This window comes from Ciconia boyciana, chromosome 1, assembly GCF_034638445.1.
Source record: "Ciconia boyciana chromosome 1, ASM3463844v1, whole genome shotgun sequence".
In the NCBI taxonomy this organism is placed as follows: domain Eukaryota; kingdom Metazoa; phylum Chordata; class Aves; order Ciconiiformes; family Ciconiidae; genus Ciconia; species Ciconia boyciana.
In genome coordinates this window covers 31,016,657-31,039,236 of record NC_132934.1, presented here as the reverse complement: position 1 = coordinate 31,039,236, position 22,580 = coordinate 31,016,657, and the positions used below count along the sequence as shown (strand labels likewise).

Genomic DNA, 22,580 nt, shown 5'->3' with positions numbered 1-22,580 from the left:
CAAAAGTTCCTATATTCCTTGATAGGAAACTCGTGCAAGCCACTGGATTTTCATACCGTGGGGAGGCTACTTGGTTGGTTTTCAGCCAGGTCGTCTCATTTTTCTCTTGACTGAGCAGCTGCTGTCAGAAATCCTGAGCACGTACAGTTGATGTGTCCATGTGCAGTCATTGTTTGTGCAAGATCACCATATTTGCCTGCTAATATTTTGAAAAGGACAATCCTACTTATAAATTGTGATAATCACTCACCTGTAGTCCAGTAATCTCTCCATGAGGCGAGTCACGGTGGCGATTAACGAAACGCCACTTTCCCTCCATGTTTCCCGCTCAATTTTCTTCAGCAGACTGAAAAAAACAGAAGCCAGAACAATTTCACCGTTTATTTTTAACTGTCACTATGACAACCACTCTGCTTTTATCAGTACCTTAATACCTTAGCAACATCTTCAATAGTTAGGTTTTCTTTTACAAACACCCTCCCAAGAAGCACAATTTGCAAACAATGTCTTACCTAGGATAAGGACCAAAAAGTGGAATTCTAGTCCAGGAAGCATTGACAAAACAAATGATTTTTATATTAGCTGCATCAGGTTAAAATATATCAAATACCTAATTTTCAGAATATATTAATATCCCAAAGACTTAACAGAACTCTTACATATAATGTATATATTAATTTCATGCTGATACATCAGAAAACGGGGAGTTTAAAGATGTACCTAGAAAAGAGTATTTATCAACTCAATATACCTTCTCAATCGGACCTCAACTTTTTTAACAAAGATTTTTCCTTCTCTCTAATATTTCAGTACGCATGAAATTTAAGAATGGGGAAGGGATTTTAATGAGATGATTCCCCCTCTTCACTTAATATTTCCTTCTGAGAACATACTATCATGCACATGTAAAATTCCACTAGCTTAAGTTGTTATAAGATTCTTTATTAAAAACTGTTGTGTTGAGTTCTTATGCTAAAGTAAATGCAGATTACACATTGAAGTGAAAAGATTTCAAAATGGTGTTGTAAGCGGAGCTGTCAGTAAAATTACACTTAATATTTCTTTCTGTTACAGGCCTCTGATTTTCATTGCTTAAGTTTATCAAATATTAATCATTTGGGCATGAATTTCCAACATTTCCTCTCTGAGAATGAACAAGGAAATATTTATCTACAGAGTTGTGTTACTTTTATCCTTTGGTGCAGGACCTCAGATGGATGACATGTCCATGGAGGTATTTTAGCAATCTCCCTGAAAATGCACTCAGGTATGGTTTACTTAGAAGTCTCTGAAAATTGCCACATCCATATACTCAGAGCTTTTTAGAGAGTTGTTAATAGCATGTCCGAACCTTCTGTCTGCAGTGGGCAAGCTGTCAGCTCCACTGACCTTCATCTATACTGAGCATGTTCAGTCCCATAAAACTCCTACGTCCAAATTTCACCAAACATATAACAGCGCCCAATAACTCCTACATGCCAACTGCACTAGCTATACACTCCAGCTCTGTTCAGCTCCTACAGGGGGATGTCACAGATGCAATTCTCCAAACTAATTTGACCTAAACGAAGCTGTGCTCTGCTGGAAGCAAGGAGGAAACACTGATCTTCATTCTGCACCCTTATATCAATCTTAGACTCACTTCTTCTTTCGGAGGCACTCAGATGTCTTTCCCTCACATTCAGAGACTGGCTACCTGTCATTGCTAGCAGACACAGATGACAAGGCCATCCTTAACCAGAAGAGGCTGAAGCACTAATCTGGCATCTCTGCTTTCCATACAGAATACACAGGCTAACTTAATTCATTTTTAAACGCCTTGTGTTCCTTTCAATACAAGTTTTTGTGTCTAACAAGAAATAAGAGTAGAGCCTGTTACATTATTAAACACTGATTACTGCACTGATTTTTCCTTTCTAATGCCTTTCAACTCTGTGTTAAACAGGAACATTTCAACCTAAATTCATCAAAATAATTACCTACAGTTCCTGTAGAAAAACAGCAGAAGTCTGACTTCTCTTTTAAAACAGATGGTTTTCATCTGTATTTGACTTACGCATGTTCTTTATAAATGTATTGGCATATTCATTATAAATATACAATTTCTACAAATGGGTTGTGTAGATACATTCAAAGTACTTATTCAAACTGACATCAATGTCGTCAGTTGAACAATTTTATGACTTGCCTTCTGATGCATGCCTCCCCCTCTCCATCATACATCTTTCACCACAATGCACAGAACAAACACTCCGAATGAAAGAGCTACTCGAATATATCCCTTAGCTTCCTCATGGCTATATCTAGATAGAATTAAATTCCTGTTACTTACAGGTCCCAAAGCATAGCCAAGATGCTGTGTTCTACAAAGCACTATGGGGGATAAACAACACAGAGAAACAATGAAAAAGCTTCTGCCTTATCCATGCTACTATAGCTTAACATCTAGGCTCACCTGAACAGTTGTGGGGTTTGTTGTTGTTTTTTTTTTAATCCTGGGTTCCCAAGAATAAGAGAGTGTGTTGGGGACCCAGAGGATCAGAGCTCTCCAGGAATGAACACCAGGCTTAGAACCATGTTCAGGCTAGCTCAGTCATGTAGTAAATGGATTTTACATGCCTAAGCCACAGAGTTATTTAGACCACTAACTCCCAGGCATCTAATCCTAGAGGTGCCTTAAAACATCTGGATGTCTATGTTGGAGTACAAAGTCTTCCAGGTACCTCACTATAGCCAGAGGTTCCCTCACCTAGTCAGATAGGTCAAAGTCAAACTTTGCTGCAAAAGTTCAGAGATCAATGAGGAGCTACCCAAACCCCACAAAAATATTCAGAAGGGTTCTGAAAGACTCAGTCCAGACAGAGTCTAATGGACGGGGCCGTGCTGAATTCAGTCATGCAACTGGGGGACAAAATTAAGACTGAAGACAGCACGGGAGAGGTAGCAGTCATCACTTTTTATATAATTGCTTCATGGCTAGAGAAATCACCCTCAAACTGGCAGAGCTCGGTATTAAATGCCTGCTCAGCCTGAATGTCAGCTCCCATTTCTTCAAAGAGAAGCCTCTTCATCAGGCCCCCAGTGGAGCTCACTAGCCCAGGTTTTGTGCTTCGATAATGTGGACACCTAACCTCCAAACCTGAAATGGCTTGTTTTAGGCCTAACTTGAATAGCCACAGAAGTAATAAACTGGCAGCATCCATCGGATTCAGAACAAAAGAGCTACTTGGGTATATCCCTTGGCTTCCAGTGATTTTGTTCTAACCACCAACTGTTTAATAAAGTGAAATCATTCTTTTCCCTGTGCTAATTAACTCAGGAATTCAATTGCAGTGTTACAGTGTAAATGTAGATCAGGACGCCTTTCATACCACGATTACACTGGGTAGCAATTACAACATCTAGTTTCTCATGATGGCAAAATGTTCACTACTCCATGCTTTGCAGCTCTTCAAATGACATCAGGAGCTAATCACTGAGTGGTCACATTCAAGTCGCTAGAAAGACACTGATTCAAAACAAACAGCAGTCATCTTCCCCCCACTTTCACTACGTCTTTTCATTTGATAAAGATAATTCCATTATAAGCAGTGAATTCTAAGCACGTAATATTTTAGATATGTCCAGAGATGCTTATAATTTGTCCTTGAAAATAGAAGATGTTCAAAGGAAAGATGCAGTGATTGTATCTGGACAAAAAGCAGTTAACATGGAAGTTGAGAGATTTAAATTCATTTTCTGATTCAGACAAAATAAACAAAAAGCATGACAAAACATGGGAGTGTCACACCCACTGCAGTTACTAGAATGTATCCAAAGTAGGTGTGTGCATCCCCTTGGCTCCCAGCTGTACCTATCAAAACCAATCATGCCGAATCTTCAGAAAGATCAGGTAATATTGCAGCATTTGATTTCATTAAAGACTACAAAACCACTGCTTCCTGCAAAACTATATTACTGTTTCAGAGTCCTTGGGTACCTACCACATCTCTGTCACTTCAGCCTAAACAAGTCTGCTTTCTTGCACTGTCTAAAGACACTCTAATATTGCTTAGTTTAAATTACCCATGGAAGAAATTAAAAAAAGAAATCTCAGGCTAACTGACCCCATCCCTTGCATTCAGCTCCCTAAACTGTCCATCTGATTTTAATCATTTTCCTTCACATACCCTAGAACACTATGTCATCCTCCATTTTAGATTAGTATCTTCTGCAAGCTCTCCCCTTGAGACGTGTTAATGTATGGAATCAAAGCAAACTCAGATGAAAACCTAATGATAAACACTATTTTTTCTTAAGCTGGAAGTGAACTTGAGCAGTTACTCTGAAATTTCCAAAAGAGTTTAGTTTTAACTTCTGTCATACCAGAACAGAAACAACAAGTATATTGATGCTGTGAGACATTTTGCAATTTAAATTACTATGACTATGTCTTCAGCATTTAGATTTATAAAAGGCTCTCACCATTTTTCACTGTATCTTGTTTATAACATCCCCCAGTTTAAATCTAACTCAAAACCGTAAAAAAAATTAGGAACTATATTTCATACCAATATGCTTTCTTATAGAATTTTAAGTTATTTCAGTGACAGACATCCTGGTGTATTTTGCATACGAGAATGCATTTAGACTTCATTTTGTAATTAGAGCTTTTCCCTTAATGACTTAATTTAGAAGTCAGAATACTGTGTTACTAAAATATTGAAATCATCTTACCTTTTATTATCTTTACTCAGATTATTAAAAATTTCACGAATAATTACAAGAAAGTTCTGCTTTAGCATACTGTACTGTTGTTTACCATTATTAATCCATTTCCATAATATTCTGCCTAATCTCTCTACCCACTTCTGCTTCTGTAAATGATAATTATTTAGGAACTCTGTTTTTTTCAACGGAATACAATTACAGATTATTATATGTTTGCTATTCACAGACACTGAGATCTGAATGTTGTTATTTAAGCAAGGAGAGCTAAAACATACTTAAAGAAGAAGGAATGGTTAAGAAGCCATATAAACAGAAAAAGATCATGTGTTTAATAGTACTGAAGAATACACAGCTTGGAATCCTGAAAAGGAACAATACATCTCCTACTAAACACACCAGAAATAAATGAAATCTTGTACTTAGGTGGAATTGAGTTCTGAGGAACAACAGAGACAGAGTTCAGTTAGTTATTTTGTACCTGTACTCTGTGACAATCATTTATTTCAGTCAATGGGAAAACTTATGGGCAACCTTAGGGACTTCAGCATTATTATTAGCTTTTCCTATTAGATTTCAGTGATATGTCATTTATTAAAATATACTAAAAGCTTAACAAGTAATTTATAAAAGAAAATAATAAGAAATAATCTTATCAGAACAAATAAAATTGTATACATCAATCAAGTAATCAACAAGTGACATTACACAGATGAGTACAAGTTTCTGGCAATAGAAAATTTCTTATTAAACAGCTTTTTGTTGAATTCTCATGCCTTGTTTTCAAAATGCTCCATTTAAGCTCTACCTGCACCCTAAGCAATTATGAAGCATTTCTTGCTTTTCCGATTTTAAAATTAGTAGGTAGAGAAAGAGAATGTTCTGTGATATAACAGATTTAGCCTTTCCCAATTATAGCTGTATGCAAGAAGTACAGCCAGACTTTACAGATGCCATACAACACCATAAAATATTTTATTCCTCAGATTTTCAGGGAAAAAAAAAAAATAAAAAAAGAAAAACCGAGATTCACAACTGCTTTAAGCATTACCTCTCTACAATGACATTAGCATCTGATACAACCAACCGAACTCAAGGAATTAGCGTAAGATAAACATATTACTCACATACTGTTGAAGAGCTCTCGGTATGTTTCGTCACCTTTACCTTCCGACATGAGGCTGTCCAGTTTGTCAATCAGTTTTGCTTCCACCTGCAACATATAAGTGTGGTGTGAACAGCTTCTTTTTCCTTTAATGAGATTAGAGAAAATTGCTGGAAGATCCGTTTTTATGTAAGGGACTTTGCTAAATGCATATCTTAGAATTATTGGTCAATCATGTAAATCTGATGATAAGTCACTTCATCTCTTTGAAGCTGTTATCATTCCCAAGGTTTGGGGGGTTTTCTTTTTTTGGTTGTGGGTTTTTTTTTTTTTTTTGAGGGAGGGAGCTAATTTAAATTGAGCAACGTGACTTTAAAACTACAGGCTGAGTAGCATTTGCTGCTGCTAAGGCAGCTATCTATTTATGGAGTCATACAAAAAGCACACAGCCCAAATAAATTGCCTGAATTCTCACTGCAGGGCTGTAAGCACAAGCCATTTTCTTAGACTTCAATAAAAATATCATCTTTTCTGACCTGCACCCCACTCTTTATAAATTAATTTTTATGAATATCTGTACTGTTCAGAACACTTGGGGGCTCAGACTTACTTTCCCAACCTTCCTTACCTGCCAGTGTGTTTGGTTAGAAATCCAATTTGCTGGATTTACGTATTAGCTTTCAAAGAAACTTAGAGAACATATCTGGTGGCTAATGACTCCTTCAATGCATATTTTAAAGTGTATTTATTATAAAAAATATAGAGATGAGGCTACACTGTGTGTTAATATTTCAAACCTCCTTTTTAGCAGTAATATACTAGCAACCATGAATCTAGGGGAGGAACCAAGCTGTGGTCAAGATATTTTATTAGAGAATAAATCTATTACAATTTACATTTAAACCCAAGCTGAAAACACAGAGAAGCAGAACAACTGGATTTTTTCCTTCTCACTCCTTGTTAACATTTCTATGGTGATTTTTAACAATATGCTTATATATTGATAGTGAAAAGCTACCTACTTACATCACATGCACTCCTCCGTTCTTAATAGTTTGTTTTGTGTTTCAGATACAGCTCCCACCCTAAGCATTATGATTGCCTGGGAGTAATTCAAATACTTCTGCTTTCCTTCATTTGAAGCAGCAGGAAGGAGGGCACTGAGAAATGGTTTGAGGCAGTCTGAAAAAACTGAGTGGGAGCTGCAGAAGCAGATGGCACACTTGGTCGTTCCTTCCTAGCCTGTTAAGAAGGTGTTTGAGCAGCAAGAATACTTGGATACTTACAGAAGAGCATTCCTCAGAAGGACCATCTGATATTTTTTCATACTAACTGGACGGGAAGCTAGTTGAATCCTATCTAACCAGTAGTCTGTACTGCTGTAAAGCAGAGAGGAAAAACCACCACAACAAAATCTGCCTTGCTGAAGACAACTCAAGTTTTGTTCACTTCAGCAGGCCACAGATTTTATCCCTCATCTTACATTACTAACACGATAGCATGAATTGAGAATCTTACTACCCTTGCAGACAGTAAAAAGGGAAAACCCTGGTAATCCCTCTCCAACAGGTATAATGTTGTGGCTACCTTCTCCACCCTGAACCACTAATGGTTGGGACCAGCACACTCTGAAGTGCTTGAATTTCAGTCCTGTTTTATAAAGAGCTTCACATACAGTACCTGTTTAAAGTTGCCACTTCGCCTTTGCTCCCAGTCCATCATGTCATGGAAAATGGGAATCATTACATTCCTTAGGTCTGGCTGAGGGATCAAGGTCACTTCCAGGAAGGGGCCAATCAATGCTGGAATAAAGTGAAGCTTGTGTTCCCCTAAAATGAAAATGAACAGGAACTTGAGTGTGAATTGGGTGTCCTGTGAGCTATCAAGCAATCCAATTACTATGTGAAGAATTAAAAAATGGCACTCTAAATGTCTATAGATTTTTTTATCTCATGTCCATCACAGCATGGGCTATTTCTTAAGCCCAAAAAGTGCAGAGAAAAGCTGTAGACAATAGAATATAAGGCCAACATTATTTATCAGATTTTCTTATGCAATACTGAGTTCAGAAGTGACAGTGGATCATCTGTATCCCAAGTCAGTCTTCCAGAAGGAGAACAAAAAGAGACAAAGCCCTCTCCCATAATTTCATTTATTTTTCACAGGAATGGTTTGGTTTCTAAGCTCTACATTCTTGTGTTTACAAAATGGTTAACTGTCTGATATTACACGCTCATCAAAAAGAGGTAACTACTTTGATTTTTACCTATCTTTAGTTTTGTGAGTACAGAAATGGAAGTACATGTTTTGACTGCAGGAAAGGGAAGATGTGACTCAGCTCTTCTCAAAACAACTTGGTTTAAAATCAGTACTAAAACATCTTCTGTTAACTCACCATATTCTACTTAGCAGAAACTACAAAACTAAGTTCTTGTCAGAAAAGCTAGAAATGGCATACAGCAAAGACTGGCCATTTAGTTTCAGTTCTCCAGGCGTAAGACTTCTGGTATCTTCAGAATAGGGGGATTATGAATCACGATGCACTGACTTTGCAAGCTGGGAATTCATTTCCATCCCAGCCTACCTCTGGATATTCCAGTGGGCAGTAACCCCTGCCTGCTGCTCTGTTTGGTGTTTGTGTTTGTGCAAAGGAAATCCAAAAACCCCTCTGCTGGAAACATCCTGGGATGCATATCTTTATGAAAGCAAGGTGACTGTACAAGGATCAAGGCTTATGATGACTCTTACTGCTAAGAGAATTGTAAAATGCTGACTAGCTAACACCAATTATATGGAATATCCTGACCACAGTATTTAAATGGACACATTACCAGATGAATTCCATATCATACCCCACAGAACTTGCCCCTGTTGAAAGGCATCATGATTCCCTCCTTGCCTGCATACTGGCTTTCTGTTCAGCAGAGAACAATGTGAGTGGGGAGAAGATGCACACTAAGATCTTGTGCTAGCATGCAGGAAGGAGATGGGACCCAGGAGTGGATCCTTGATATACCAGCTTAGAAATACCCATCATATATCCAAACAATTTAGAGGGATGCCTTAGAGTGAGTAAGCAATACTAAATACTGTAAATAAGTAAAATATGCTACACAACAAATGTTAACAAAATATTAATAAGCAAATATTTCTTATTTTGAACATTTCTCTTTCTAGTACAGGCTGTTTTTTACAACTGCATATCTTACTGGGGAAAAGATTTATAGAATTGAGATGACAATATCTCAGTAACCACCAATGGTCTTCATATCTTTAATGAGCCCTTTAATGAAGTGAACTATTGAATAACTGAAATATAAAGAAGACAAACATAGTGTCCAAATCTTCTACTCAGTTTTGATTTTCTTCCCAAACAAAATTTAAATGCATTTCTCTGAGGCTCATACTTTCAAACAGTTTGCAGAGTTATTGCTTATAAATATAAAAATGTTCCTAAGTTTATATCCAAGTATATTTTTTTTTTGTGTTGTCCAATGTGTCATTTATACATCAGTCACTGATTCATTTATGCCTTTATATTTTAGTGCAACTAGGACTTAGGGGAAGATTTGATGCAAATCCAGCATCTCAAGAGAGCTTCAGAATTAAGATATATGTCTGTTCCTTAAACTGTTTGGCAACAGAACTAAAATTGTGAACATAAGTATATTTCCAGGCATAATAATTCTGCCCAAAAAGAGCAGTACTTTCTTTTCTAATTTTCTCTGATGGTATTCTTTCAGTTCTCTTTGAAGAAATAGGGACATGTCAGATACAGTATCAAGGCTTAGAAAGCTGGATTTAGCTATAAAGAAGGGAAGTACAGATGACTAGGGTTTTCCTAAACTTGAATCAAGACTTTGGCACTGGTGAGGCTGCACCTCAAATACTGTGTTCAGTTTTGGGCCCCTCACTACAAGAGAGACATCGAGGTGCTGGAGCGTGTCCAGAGAAGGGCAATGAAGCTGGTGAAGGGTCTAGAGCACAAGTCTTAGGAAGAGCGACTGAGGGAACTGGAGTTGTTTAGCCTGGAGAAAAGGAGGCTGAGGGGAGACCTTATCGCTCTCTACAACTACCTGAAAGGAGATTGTAGCGAGGTGGGTGTTGGTCTCTTCTCCCAGGTAATAAGTGATAGGACGAGAGGAAATGGCCTCAAGTTGCGCCAGGGGAGGTTTAGACTGGATATTAGGAAAAATTTCTTCACCAAAGGGGTTGTCAAGCATTGGAACAGGCTGCCCAGGGAAGTGGTTGAGTCGCCATCCCTGGAGGTATTTAAAAGACGTGTAGATGTGGTGCTTAGGGACATGGTTTAGTGATGGTCTTGGCAGTGCTAGGTTAATGGTTGGACTTGATGATCTTAATGGTCTTTTCCAACCTAAACAATTCTATGATTCATGTGAACTTAATTATCAACAACTCCTCTATCACTGGCAAGTGTATTTAATAGGTGAAGAAACAATAATTGTTTTTCATTTTATGAGCTACTGATGATGTGTTTGATTACTTACCTAAATTTTGCCACATGCTGAAGATTTCACATCCCATTGTTACCCGCATGTCACCATATCTGCAATGTATTAAAAAATAAAGCAAAACAGTGAAAGATCATTTAAGAAAATCAAGTTCATATGCCATTCTGTGACATTGTTAAATGAAATGTCTCATTTGTAGTCCATAAAAAACTACTTTAAAAGTGATTATTTCTTCCAAGTTTTTGCTCTTTCCATTGTAGCCAGCTAAAACTGGATTCCTAAACCCAGGTTTATTTGCAATATTGTCAAAAGTATCAGTTCTTTCTAAATGCTATACATCAGTAACACAGCCGTGAAGCAAAAGCTAATTTTGCAGTAATATGCTGTAGTACTCTCTCCGAGAACAAATAGTTTTGCTTTAGCTTAAAGAAATACAATTAATGCCTACAGACAACAGTGCAGTGCCTGGCAGAAACACCCGAACCAGTGTGAATCAACTTATGCATGAACTGGAAATTAGTGTTGGCACTGCTACAACATGGCTATTTTACTCCCAGTATCTGAACCAATTTGAGCACTTCTATGATGGCTGCTATCAGTTCTGAAGACCTATACAAAGGGCCAGAGCCAACTCTCATTCTAGTCAGTGGAAATCCTGTTACTGTTATCTTTTTGGTAGGCCTTTTTGCAACCTCCCATGTCTTGCATTTTGAGAAGTGTTTGATCTATTACAGTTTTGTAGAAGCTGACAGCAGTACTTACTTTTCTAAAACCTTTTTCTTCTTGGAAGGTGTGAACATCTCCAGTTGCAGACATAACTGGTTTATAAAAATGACAGCAAGAAAAAAGTAGGAATCCCATATCTACAATAAGCATATGGCATTTGGTTATTTCATTTTCTCAGTACCACCATTTTATGACCACTCAAGATGCAAATTTTCAAATCACATCAGTTGTTTCAGTCTCAACTAATAAATTACTCAAACTGTTTTTAACTAAATTTCTTTGCATCCAAATATACTTTTCACCAACCCCAAAATGTTCAGCAGAAATACATCTATTTTACATGTTCTACATCTCTTAAATTTAAAGGTTTCAGAGTTGCAGATACTTTTTTTCATCCCTCCAAAACAGAAAACCTTACCTTCTAAATTTGCAGACATTTTTTTGGTATATTTAAATAGAAGACTACAAAAAGTTATGCCTTTAAGTCCAAAACCAAAAAAATTCTGACACCTTGAAAGCTACCACATAAGAGAATTGTCATTCTTTGGCCTCTCCTACTTTATAATACTATTTGCAAGTCTCACTTGCTGCAGGCTTCACTGGACAAAACCGAAGCCACATTTTGTTAACGTATTGCAAATATACAGATGTTTTGTGCGCATGCTTTATGAATCAGATGTTGAATCTTCTACTTAGAAGATTTAAAGATAAATTTAAAATACATTAACATATTTAAAGATGAATTTTAAATACATTAAAATATTAATTATTATAACCCAATTATAGATGCTCCATGGCAGGAGGAAGAAAGAAGTGTAGGGGGAGCCCTATTCCAGACACTGCAGTTCTGCAGGAGAGTATTAACATGGCTAAGCAACTTTAAGGAACATAGATGCCTTGTGTACAGGCAATTCTTTTATCAGCTTTAGCCTCTGAAGTTGTGGAACTTCATAAAGGATAGGCTCCCTCATGTCCAGTTATGTCAAGTAGATAAATCTGCATTCCTGCCAATCTCTCCAACAGGAGTCTGGATTTTCAGAGAAGCACCCACAACTCTGCTGGAATTCAACAGGAGCTCGCTGTCTTCTCTCAGAAGGAAATTCTGCACTTTTTATGATGAAGCAATTGGACTAATGTCTCTTAGTTGGGCAGAATATTCGTTCAGGTTTCCATGGGAATGGGTCTTTTCAGACGCATTCCTAGGTCTTCTCATGTGAAACCTAAAAGCATCATTGTGTAATTCACGGTTTATCATAGATGCCGTATCTCACTATATGACGTACTCACTAACATCTTTAACTACATTCACCATGTAGTGTCATAATTTTCTAATTTTAATTATGCAGCATGTTAATTGGTCTTGAGAGAAATTACAGAAATGCAAACCCATGTTTTTGATAAATTTGCATCGATTCAAAAATGGAATAATTTTCCTTTCTGCAATAACTCAAAAATAACAGAAAAATAATAAAATTAATTTCTATAATCCAAAAAATTGCTATGCAAAAATCCTGAATAAGTAGTCTAACATAGAGGCTGAAATAACAAAATGAAAAATAAGAAGAAATTAAAAACAACCCACAGCACTCCTGATTTTTAAGACAGTCCTGTATTTAAGAAAAAAACGTAATCTCTGAGCACTTGAAATTGCTGATTTAGCATATGTTCTAGCTGTTTAGATGCTGGAGCTAATTTTAATAACAAACAAGCAAGCCACAGGGTGATGTAGCAGCTATTGCATCTATCTTATGTTAGACACATTTACTCTACCTTGTAATCAAAGTTTTCATTTAAGAAGTTTTTACGAAGGGCATCTGAAAGGTACAAGACTGTAGTAATGATCACACTGGGAAGAAAAGAATGAAAAAGACAGTAGTTTTCATTAAGTGGAAATTCATATTTAATACTCAGAGCCAGACAATTTTCCAGTGAAAAAATAGATGTAGCATGTAAGGTGGCATTAAATACTACATTTTAAACATATACAAATATCTGACTACTACCAGCACCTATTGACAGAAAACATGCACATTAAGAAAAAAAATAATAAAAATAGGTGTGATGTAAGAATGTGTGCTGAAAACAGATGTTCTGTATAGAAGAATATAATTGATCAAAAAGGCAAACCATAGATTTTGTTCTGCAAATAATGCTGATATCAGATTTGACACACACTTTGTCCTACTAGCACTAATATATATACAGTTGGGCAATTTGCTTTCAGCTTTCTTGGTACTGAAAATATGTGCATATAGGTTATAAATATAAAATATCTCATAATTACCAATATGTAACATTGACAGCCCTACAGACAAAGAATCTTTTTAATGACAACAGATAAATGCAAAACTGCATGAGCTCTCCAAGAAAGATCTGCATCTAAAGATCTCTATTCTGTATGTTGCAAACGGTCATACTTTGCTCTGCATTGACACCTGCCTGCGTTACATTAATCTATCTTAGATAAATATATATGACCAAAATCCTTTCACAGTGGCTGTCACCAGGGGTCAATGACAGCCTTGTTCATTGTAGCAACCAAGTTTAGTAATCCGCAGAAACAGAACATGCTTAAAGGTTATTTAAGTATAATTCATTTCAATGATTCAACCCTTAAGCTAACCTCTGTAGCACTTGTGTCTATCAACATATTTAGTCAAACCAAAAATCCATATAAACCATTAAATTCTTTTTGAAAGTAGTCAGTAGGGGATGTTTACGAGGGAGGAAAAAAGCTAAACATAGAATGATCTTTTTGCTGTTACACTCATGTATTTTACAACAATCAACTGTTTAAAGACCTTCTGAGAAAAAGGTTTTATCTACACATTTCATTTAATTGCCATCTACCTACTATTAATACATCTAGTACTTCTTTGAACATGGTTCTTGACCTGTATGCTGTTACGATACTAAAATTCATTTCCCTTTCGATACTTTGGACTTCATTTTTTACTATTTTTGCAATGCCTTCCAGACAAAATATGTTTTATTAAATATAATAACAGCAATATATATATTAAGGGTATAATGTTTTTCATCTTCAGAACACTGAAGAATTACACATTAACCAACCCACCTAGGAAATAAATTATTTTTTTCTTCTGGCACTTTTGACAGATTTCAAGTTTATAAATGCAAAATGTCTATGTATCATTTAGCTTATTACTAGTTCAAATGTTTGCTTCCATTCCTCTACTTTTAAAATGCCTGTCCCTGCCAAACTTTACCTTCTGTTTTGATGTGTCTGAACACCTGGAACAGCCAAGACTGAGGTTGTTTTTAGAACACTGCTTGATTCTCAAGTTTTGTTCGTTCTAGTTCCATTGCTCAAATATAATTTTCATACATATTATTTTCTCAACAATTATATTGTAGTTTTTCTATCGAAGTTGTGTTTCATGTTTAGCACTCATCTGTACAGTTTACCCCACTTTTTCACTAATGGGGAGTTACAGTGTGCATACAGCACTCCCTGTTGTAGCATGGAAGACAAAGTGAAACGTTAACAAACTAATATAAGCAAAGCTAAGAATCAAGGCATGGATAAGAAAGAGAGTCCTGTCATTCTTGTTATTGTGCATGATTTAATTTACAGCCCATATGTTTCGCAAAATGGAAATAGTTCGCATATTTCAGGAAGATGTTCTGATAGAAAAGGTCAGTTCATCAGAACTATTGCTATGTAAAATTTCAACCTAAGTCCAAAGTAATAAATCTCTGAAAAATTGTATGCAAGAGAAAATTCCACAAGATCTCAAGAACTGCAACCATATTGCCAGGTTTACATTACATAGTTCTATTTATGTCTGAGACAGTTCCTTTCTTGCCACACTCCTTCCATGGCAGGTGAAACTGAAGAGAAAGATCTGCTTACATTCTTATGAGAAGGTGATTAGAGTAGAAATCTTAAATGCAATTTTTAGAATATTTTTTCCAGAATTTTCCTGAGCTAACAGAATAACTGCAATGCAGGTATTTCTTGCTATAGGCAACATAGCTCAGGTTTGATTTATTTGGTGAGCCAAAGATATGATGTGGATTAGTTGATAAAATGCGGGTCTGTAGAGTGAGAGTGTATATGTTTGTAGATAAAAAAGTACTAAAAACATCAGACTGAACATAGAAAGATGAAGCCATTGTTTTTGACCCACAATCTTGTTATTCTGAATCCACAACAAATGAAAATCAGGTAGGACAGAAAACTTTGCTGAGGTTGGGGGTTCTCTTTCCTCTTTTCCTACAAATAATGTAGGTTCTATTAAAAAAAGCAAAAATGCAGACACAGCAGCCAGAGAACAGATGGACAGCTGCCTGATCTGGTACAATACTCACACTCCAAGTTGCTTCCCAGCCAACGATTTCAAAACAACAACAACATTTATTTAAAATCCATTTGAATATCAAACTAGAAAACATTGAGTTTGTGAGAAGACTTGCTTTTCTTCCTCTTACCACCTGCCACAAATTTGTTCACAACCACTCACTGTTTTACAGGAGAAAAACCTCTGCTTTTAGCTACTAAATTACTCTGGCCTTGTATACAGAATGCTAACCCAAGGTCCGGTCAGGCCATTTTTGACAGAGTGGCTTTTCCATCAAATTTTCACAGAAAACCTTTCTGCAATAACCTGTTTGAAAAATCCAAAGCAGCCCCCAGAAGTTCAACAACTGGTTTGCTGCCTGGACCGTGCCCTGGCAACCTGGCTTTTGCCTGGGCAGCCAATGGTAGAAAATGAAAGCTTTCTTTTCCATTCTGATATGGGACAAATATATAACATTAGCTTCTCATTTCATCCTTTGCTATTTCAGAGTGAAATCTTTCCAAGCACAGAGGTGTTTGAACAAAAAAAAGTTTCTTTCATATTTCATAAATAAATGAAATGAACCTAGAGTCACATATATGGGTATATATCTATTGTTATATGAATATAAACTTATTCATACATGCATACCTGTGTATATATATGCTTTTTGTGAGAGACTGAATGTCAGGTTCAGTTGTTAGCAACATTTTGTATTACATAAAAGCAAGAACGTTGTTAGCAACACTGTGTATTACATAAAAGCAAGAATTTTTGTTCATTGTAGGAGTCTCAGACTCCCACACCATGGGAGCTAACAGGATTCTTCAAAGCAGCCATAATGATGAAACTAATGCTAATTCGATGTGTATTCGATGTCCTTTACTGTGTATTCCATTTGAGTTACTTTTTTTAAAAAAAATAATAATGTCTTTCAGTCATTACCGAATTAGATAATCAAAGGGATTCTCTGCTTAAAGTCCCTATGCCCAACTGTCAGTAGATACATTTTGAATTTTAGTACAAGCAACACACTATAGTAAATCTTACTTTACAGATCAATTATTTTACTATAAATAAGAATATTCACACAACCATTTTGTATGCTTATAAAATTCAAATTGAGAATTGGACGATCTAGCATCTCTACCATTCAATAAAATGCTGAAAGGGTATACATAGTTAATCATACAGAGATCTTTAAAATTAAAGCTTCTTGCATACTGAGAGCAGTGGAAAATTAGTTCATTATTCAATAATACATAGGCACAGTATGTTATAAATATCAAACCTTTGCTCAGCAAGGAATGGAAACTCACTTTGCTCTCCAAAAGCCTCCTCAATTGTTAATGAAACATGACATACCTGGAGTTCAGCTGAGTCTGTTAAATGCTCTCAAAAGATGCCAGGCAATTAAAGCATTAGATAAGTGATGCTTTTCCTAAACTGAGAGTAACTTAAGCAAGTGACCATTACACAGTGATTTTCAGTTGAGAGAGACATTATGAAGGTGTTATCCAGAAGCTTCAATTTTAGTCTGGCATATTTTATTATAGACTTTTGGATTCCTTTCTGGTGCTAGGCAACTGATTCAGACATCTTCCTATATTATGTGGTGTTCATTTGCAGTTACAAATAGAAGCTTTGCTTAGAGGGCCAGCAAGCTAGCTTACTACCTAATTGATGTAGAAAGTAAGTCTATCCCTGTAATGAAGGAAATTAAACCTGTATTTTCCATAGTATATATAAAACATATTTTGTCACTCAGTAGTAACACCCATGTTAGAAATATTAGATAACCATAAGTAATTATTTGGCTTTGCTGAATATATGCTGATTAGCTCACTACAGATATTACATCGTTATGCAGTTTTAAACAGAGTTAATTTCTGTCTCATTGCTCAACCGCTAGAAGCTAATAAGCATTAAGGATTTTTTTGCATATTGTTCTCCTTCCATCACAGAACACAATTCAAAAAAGGTCTATTTCTCTGCTTTAGTGCTAAGTCTGCCTTTTTAAATGTTACTTTTTTTCTCAAATTTTAGAAGTCACTTGGTAGTTTTATAATGCTAGCCATTAATACTTTTTCATGTTGGGCATCCGGACATTCAGAATTATAGATCATGCATGCATCGTCGTGAAGTATCTTAATTTCTGGATAGTTACAGATTTGTCTTCTTGAGCTCACAGTATCTTCTGGGATTTTTTTATCCCAGACAGCATCCAAGTATCAGATGCTACATAATTACTGAAAACACTGCAACAAGAAAGAAAAAAATCTAGAAGCTGGGGGCAGCAATATTTTTATATATAAATATTATATATTGAAAGAATTATGGCATTTTAAGACCTAAAAGTCTTTCAGGTAATTGAAGTTCTGCATGTATAAATAAGAGAAAAAATTATTTCCCCCCCCCTCAGGAAAAGCTTATTACTTGATTATATCCTCGCTAGGACTCATTTCTTCCCTAGGCTGAGACAGGCTAAATCTCTCTTCCTGCAAACACCAGACAGTTTGAATTTTTATATATCACTCTAGGGACAGGGGAGAGAAAAGACAGTGCTGCTGGTGATGTGACTGCAGTGATGGGTGAAGCTCCTAGGACACACACTGCCTTCAGATTAGCTACTGTTTCTCGAACTGAAGCCCAGACAGCCGAGAAGGTGGCCATCTGACACAGGAAACATGACAGTCATCTCATTCCTGGGAAGCAGGAGTTAGAAAAGATCCAGACTGTTAATGGATTACTTGATTATGCTCTTAAAAAGATGGGCTAGACCTTCTAGTTTTTCCTTTTAGACATGAATGGAGGAGCAAGGAGTTCAAGAAGTTTTGCCTTCACTCCTGAAGAGTCTCAGATCATTGGAAGTGCTCTGGCTCATCAAGTGAAGCTCAGGGAGAATGGCTCACAGCCACTTCTGTCTGTGGTGCAGGCAAGTGCCCTAATTTCTCATCCTACCTCCAGGCTCTTCCCTTTGCACTTAAGAGATTTTGGGTTGGGACGATTCTACTAGCAAAGCTACTACTCTGTGGCTCTGTGCTTTTGAATGCCCTGGGGAAGCTGAAAGAAGGCAGCCACTGCAATGGCAGTGGGGGACACAAGTGAAAGGAAGGAGCTCCCCTTCAGAAACAGCTCCAGAAAAAACAGTGCTCTGCAGCTAAGGAGAGAACAGAAGTGCATTTTCTTTTCTGCTGCCTCAAAAAAGAACAGAAACTAAGCCTTAGATAAATAACATAGGAACAATGAGTCTTCAGTTCACACTACACTTTTAAGTACGCCTGGCCAACCCCCTGTTTCATAGCAAACCAGCATTTCCTCCACAAAGGAACGAATGCCTAGCAAAGCAATTATTGAATGCCGAATTGGTAAAGGTGTGTTTACATCCCATCTGCTGGCAGTAATGCTTATGCAATTGTGCATTATTGGGTTCAGTTAGCTGATCTGATTGGCTTCTCATGGCCAATTCCTACCAGCAGTTATTGTCAACTTCTGCCCATCTTCTTTGCCTGACAGAACTGGACATAGAGCCACCTCCTAGATGGTCAGAAACAACATGACATGGATTAATAAAAGGAGATGTGTGATGCTAACTAAAATACTGGTGCAAGTAAATATCCCTTTTGCAGAACTTAGTATCATCTTCAGCATATCTGAACAGCACCAGCCCAAGAAACACATGCCAAGGTCATTCCTAAATCTTGGTTTTGTACATGTCAGCTGTTGCAAAGCCATCTGCCAAGCCAGCTGTTTCTGGAATATATAACAATTTCTTAGATTATATATTTAGTCTAAAAGTTCCTATGTTTTTTCCCTCTTTCCTGTGTTTCTCAATTTATTTCTTAAGCATGATTACCAGATGCAAGCTGGTATCAGCCGTATCTTCTTTAATATCATACACAGAAACAAATGATCACATCCATTCTTTGATTATTAACAATTTTTTTTTTTGCTGGAATCCAAACTTGGCAAGATTAGCAACACTAAGTGAGGTAACAAGAATGAGCAAAAAATGTTATTTTTTTTCAAGTCCTGACAAAGTTTGAACAAATACTATTATGCTTGCATATCCACACACACATATAACAAATATATAATGAACATAAGTTTCACCAAATTTAATTGTAACAATAATATTGTTACTAGTAGTCTGTACAGCACCATGAATTTAAATTCTCCTTGGAGCCAGCAGGCACAAAGCAGACTAAAAACCAATTTTCATCAGGCATTGCAACATGTACCATGAAAGTCTAAGTCAATCCTAAATTCTGGATTCTTAGGTCTGCCCAACACAACCTCCCTCCTCTGCCGACATTGGTGTTTGTATAATTGTGTTGACTGTTCAGCTGGCTTATCTGATCTAAAGCTAAGCCTACAAAAAAGGATAGCTGGTGATATAGGTGAAATAAAATTCAGGAATTTCAGACCCGTTGTAATTACTTCTCAAAGATGCTGGGAACCTGTTTCTCTAAAAATAAGGCCTGCGCAGAGAAAGAATAGCTCAAAGGCAGGTTACATCTCAAAGTATCACTAGGCAATGCTTACAGCCTTACGTTACTGTTGCCTGTGCTGTACCTCATTTCCTGATTTGCGATTTTTAATTTGTGATTTTTCTGACAAGCACTAAATTAACAAACATGCAAAAACATCATTAATGATATTACAACAGATAATTTGTTCTTGAGAGCAAACAGATCTTTACCAACTCAGCATTTCAACAAACAGATTTGAAATGAAGTTCTGTTGAGACTTGTCATTTGCTACTTGGAAAACAAAGCTGTTGATGCTTAGCATCTTCATTCTGTAAAAGGGTTTCTGATTTTCCAGTTATATGTGCTTACTGAAATTCAGAATAGAAAGAGGTACAGATTATATTATGAATTTGTTGTGTAAAATAAGCCAGAGATTTTAAATCTTAAATTCAAAAATTAAAAACTGCACCCAGCATTATAAAAGATATTTTGATTTTTTTTATTACATACATCATATAACTTTATTTATTTATACCGTAATCTTCGCATACCACCCATATTTTCTATTAACATTAAAAATGCCTTACTTGTTTGCAACCAAACGCATCACTGTCCAGTCTTTTGGAAACATCTCTGGTCGTATTAGTATCCGAAATACAGTGAAAATCTGCAGCAGGAAATCCTTTGGAAGGAAAAGAAGCAGTCATATGCCTTTGCTGCTTTAAAAAGAGTGGTGAGCTTCAAAAATATTTTAGAGACAAAAAAATCACTATAGAAATAGCACAATTGCATTTATTTTCAACATATTCAACCTCTGAATATTTTTTTTTTTTTGATTCCCCAAGAAAGCTTCAAATAGTGATTTAATCCATTGTTCTGAAAAGGAAGAAAATAATTTAATGTGCCATTTGATTGACAGCAATGCATAAGAGAAATGTCAAAGATGCATTTGGTTTCCACCCATACACTTCCACAAATGCGATCCCGAGAACAATTTGCAAATCAAAAAAGCACTTTACAAACACTACAGAGTTCTGAATATCTCCTTAATCATGCCAGGTTTTCATCACTTTCAAGATCTATTCTAAAAGTGGCATTATTTGGTGGGAAAGAGAGTGTAAGGACAATTTTATCATTGGGTTTGCAAAGACCAGTGAATCCACTAGTGATGCCCAGGCCTCTGAACTGTTATCGCAGCTGGCTGGCTGTATGCAGGTCACTTAACCATTCTGCCTCATTTGCTCAATTTATAAAAACAGTGAACACATGTGAGCTACTTTGAATGCAGAAAGCACTGCTTAAGAGCTTTTAGCATTATCATCTCCTATGTCATTTAACTCACTAATAAATAGCTAAATTAAACTATTCCTCTCAGCACACGGTTTTTCAGATTTTTCTTTTCACAAATAAAACTGCCAACAAGGGTAATATTTCTAATGGCCCATCTTGATAGTGTATAGTACTGCCAGTATTTTTTAGTAAGCAAAATGGAGCTTTTGACAACATGAAGAGCATGAGGCAAGTGATGTAACACGCCTAACGGAATCATTGTGGTACCTGACCTTGAAATGTTTTCTATTGATTCTGCCCACACCACTTGTAGAGAGTTAGCCTGAAACACAGATGAGATGAAGATACAACCAAAGGATACCAAATAATTTTGAACACCAGAATATATTCTCAAGTGCAGTTACCAAAGTGTAGATGACGGGCATTGCACAACAGATGTCTTTCATTAGAGAATCACTGTAAAGGGGGACGAATGCAGGCACTGGGAAAGGCAGCTGAGATCCCTGCACCCACCCACCAGAGAAGATTACATAAAAGAGACAACCTGTTTTCTGAGCAAGATGCCAAAAATTTCTCTGTATTAAAGAGTATAAACGATACTCATTGCAGATAACATAGTGTTTGACTGCAGGTGACCGGCTTTACAGATAAACAAGTAGCTCTATGAGCAACACATTTATTCCAGACTGCTTTCCTATAGCTTTGCACCTTGTAGGTAAATTTCAACACTTCTGCCCACTCCTTTTTTTCTTTAGGGGTTACCTCCCTTCCCTGTGCTGTAATCCCAACAATATGGCCACGCCTCGAATGCTGCTGTATGTCACCTCACAATAATGTCCCAAATTCTCCCATTTTTATCTTGTCTGTTGTCCAGACACAATACATGTTGCTGGTGTTCGGGAGCTAACTGACTGGCTGCTGAACTGAAGAGACCAAATGGCTCCTGTTGGGAAACCAGCAATGGTTTAAGGACTTAAAAGCCAAGGGCTGTGTGAGGTGTAAACTTAGTGCCTTTGAGACCCACGGGCCACTGCCAAAGCCTGCTGAGATGAGAATCATACAATCATAGAATTGTTTAGGTTGGAAAAGACCTTTAAGATCATCAAGTCCAACCATTAACCTAGCACTGCCAAGTCCACCACTAAACTATGTCCCTACGCACCTCATCCAAACATCTTTTAAATATCTCCAGGGATGGTGACTCAACCCCTTCCCTGGGCAGCTTGTTCAAAAGTCATTAAGAATGACAGTCAGAGAGGAAGATCATATATACTCCATTTCATTAGGTAACTAGGCTAAAACCAGAATAAATCTTTTATTCCAAGCAAACTTTAAAACAAAGCAAATGTAGACACTGGCATTAAATTTTGAATCATCAACACCAGGCTAATTATTTCTAATTTTAACAGAAAAATAATGAAATTGTGTCACCAATTTAGTGATACGTGATATTAGATAAAAAATGTGGATTTGAAAAGCCCAAGTACTACTGAAGATCTTTGTT

The 22,580-nt window shown here is 36.7% G+C and overlaps 1 protein-coding gene across 5 annotated transcripts in view; it reads right to left on the bottom strand.

Annotated features, from left to right (window-relative positions):
* The window catches only part of DOCK4 (dedicator of cytokinesis 4), a 258,226-nt gene that overhangs the window by 38,947 nt on the left and 196,699 nt on the right, over positions 1-22,580 (bottom strand). For all 5 annotated transcript variants that reach the window (XM_072861831.1, XM_072861800.1, XM_072861812.1 and 2 more), the window contains 7 exons: positions 20,374-20,468; positions 12,781-12,856; positions 11,047-11,147; positions 10,321-10,379; positions 7,493-7,641; positions 5,835-5,920; positions 251-346 (listed from right to left, as the gene is read on the bottom strand). In XM_072861831.1, coding sequence (XP_072717932.1) covers positions 251-346; positions 5,835-5,920; positions 7,493-7,641; positions 10,321-10,379; positions 11,047-11,147; positions 12,781-12,856; positions 20,374-20,468 — 662 coding nt within the window. The remainder of the gene's footprint in view (positions 1-250; positions 347-5,834; positions 5,921-7,492; positions 7,642-10,320; positions 10,380-11,046; positions 11,148-12,780; positions 12,857-20,373; positions 20,469-22,580) is intronic.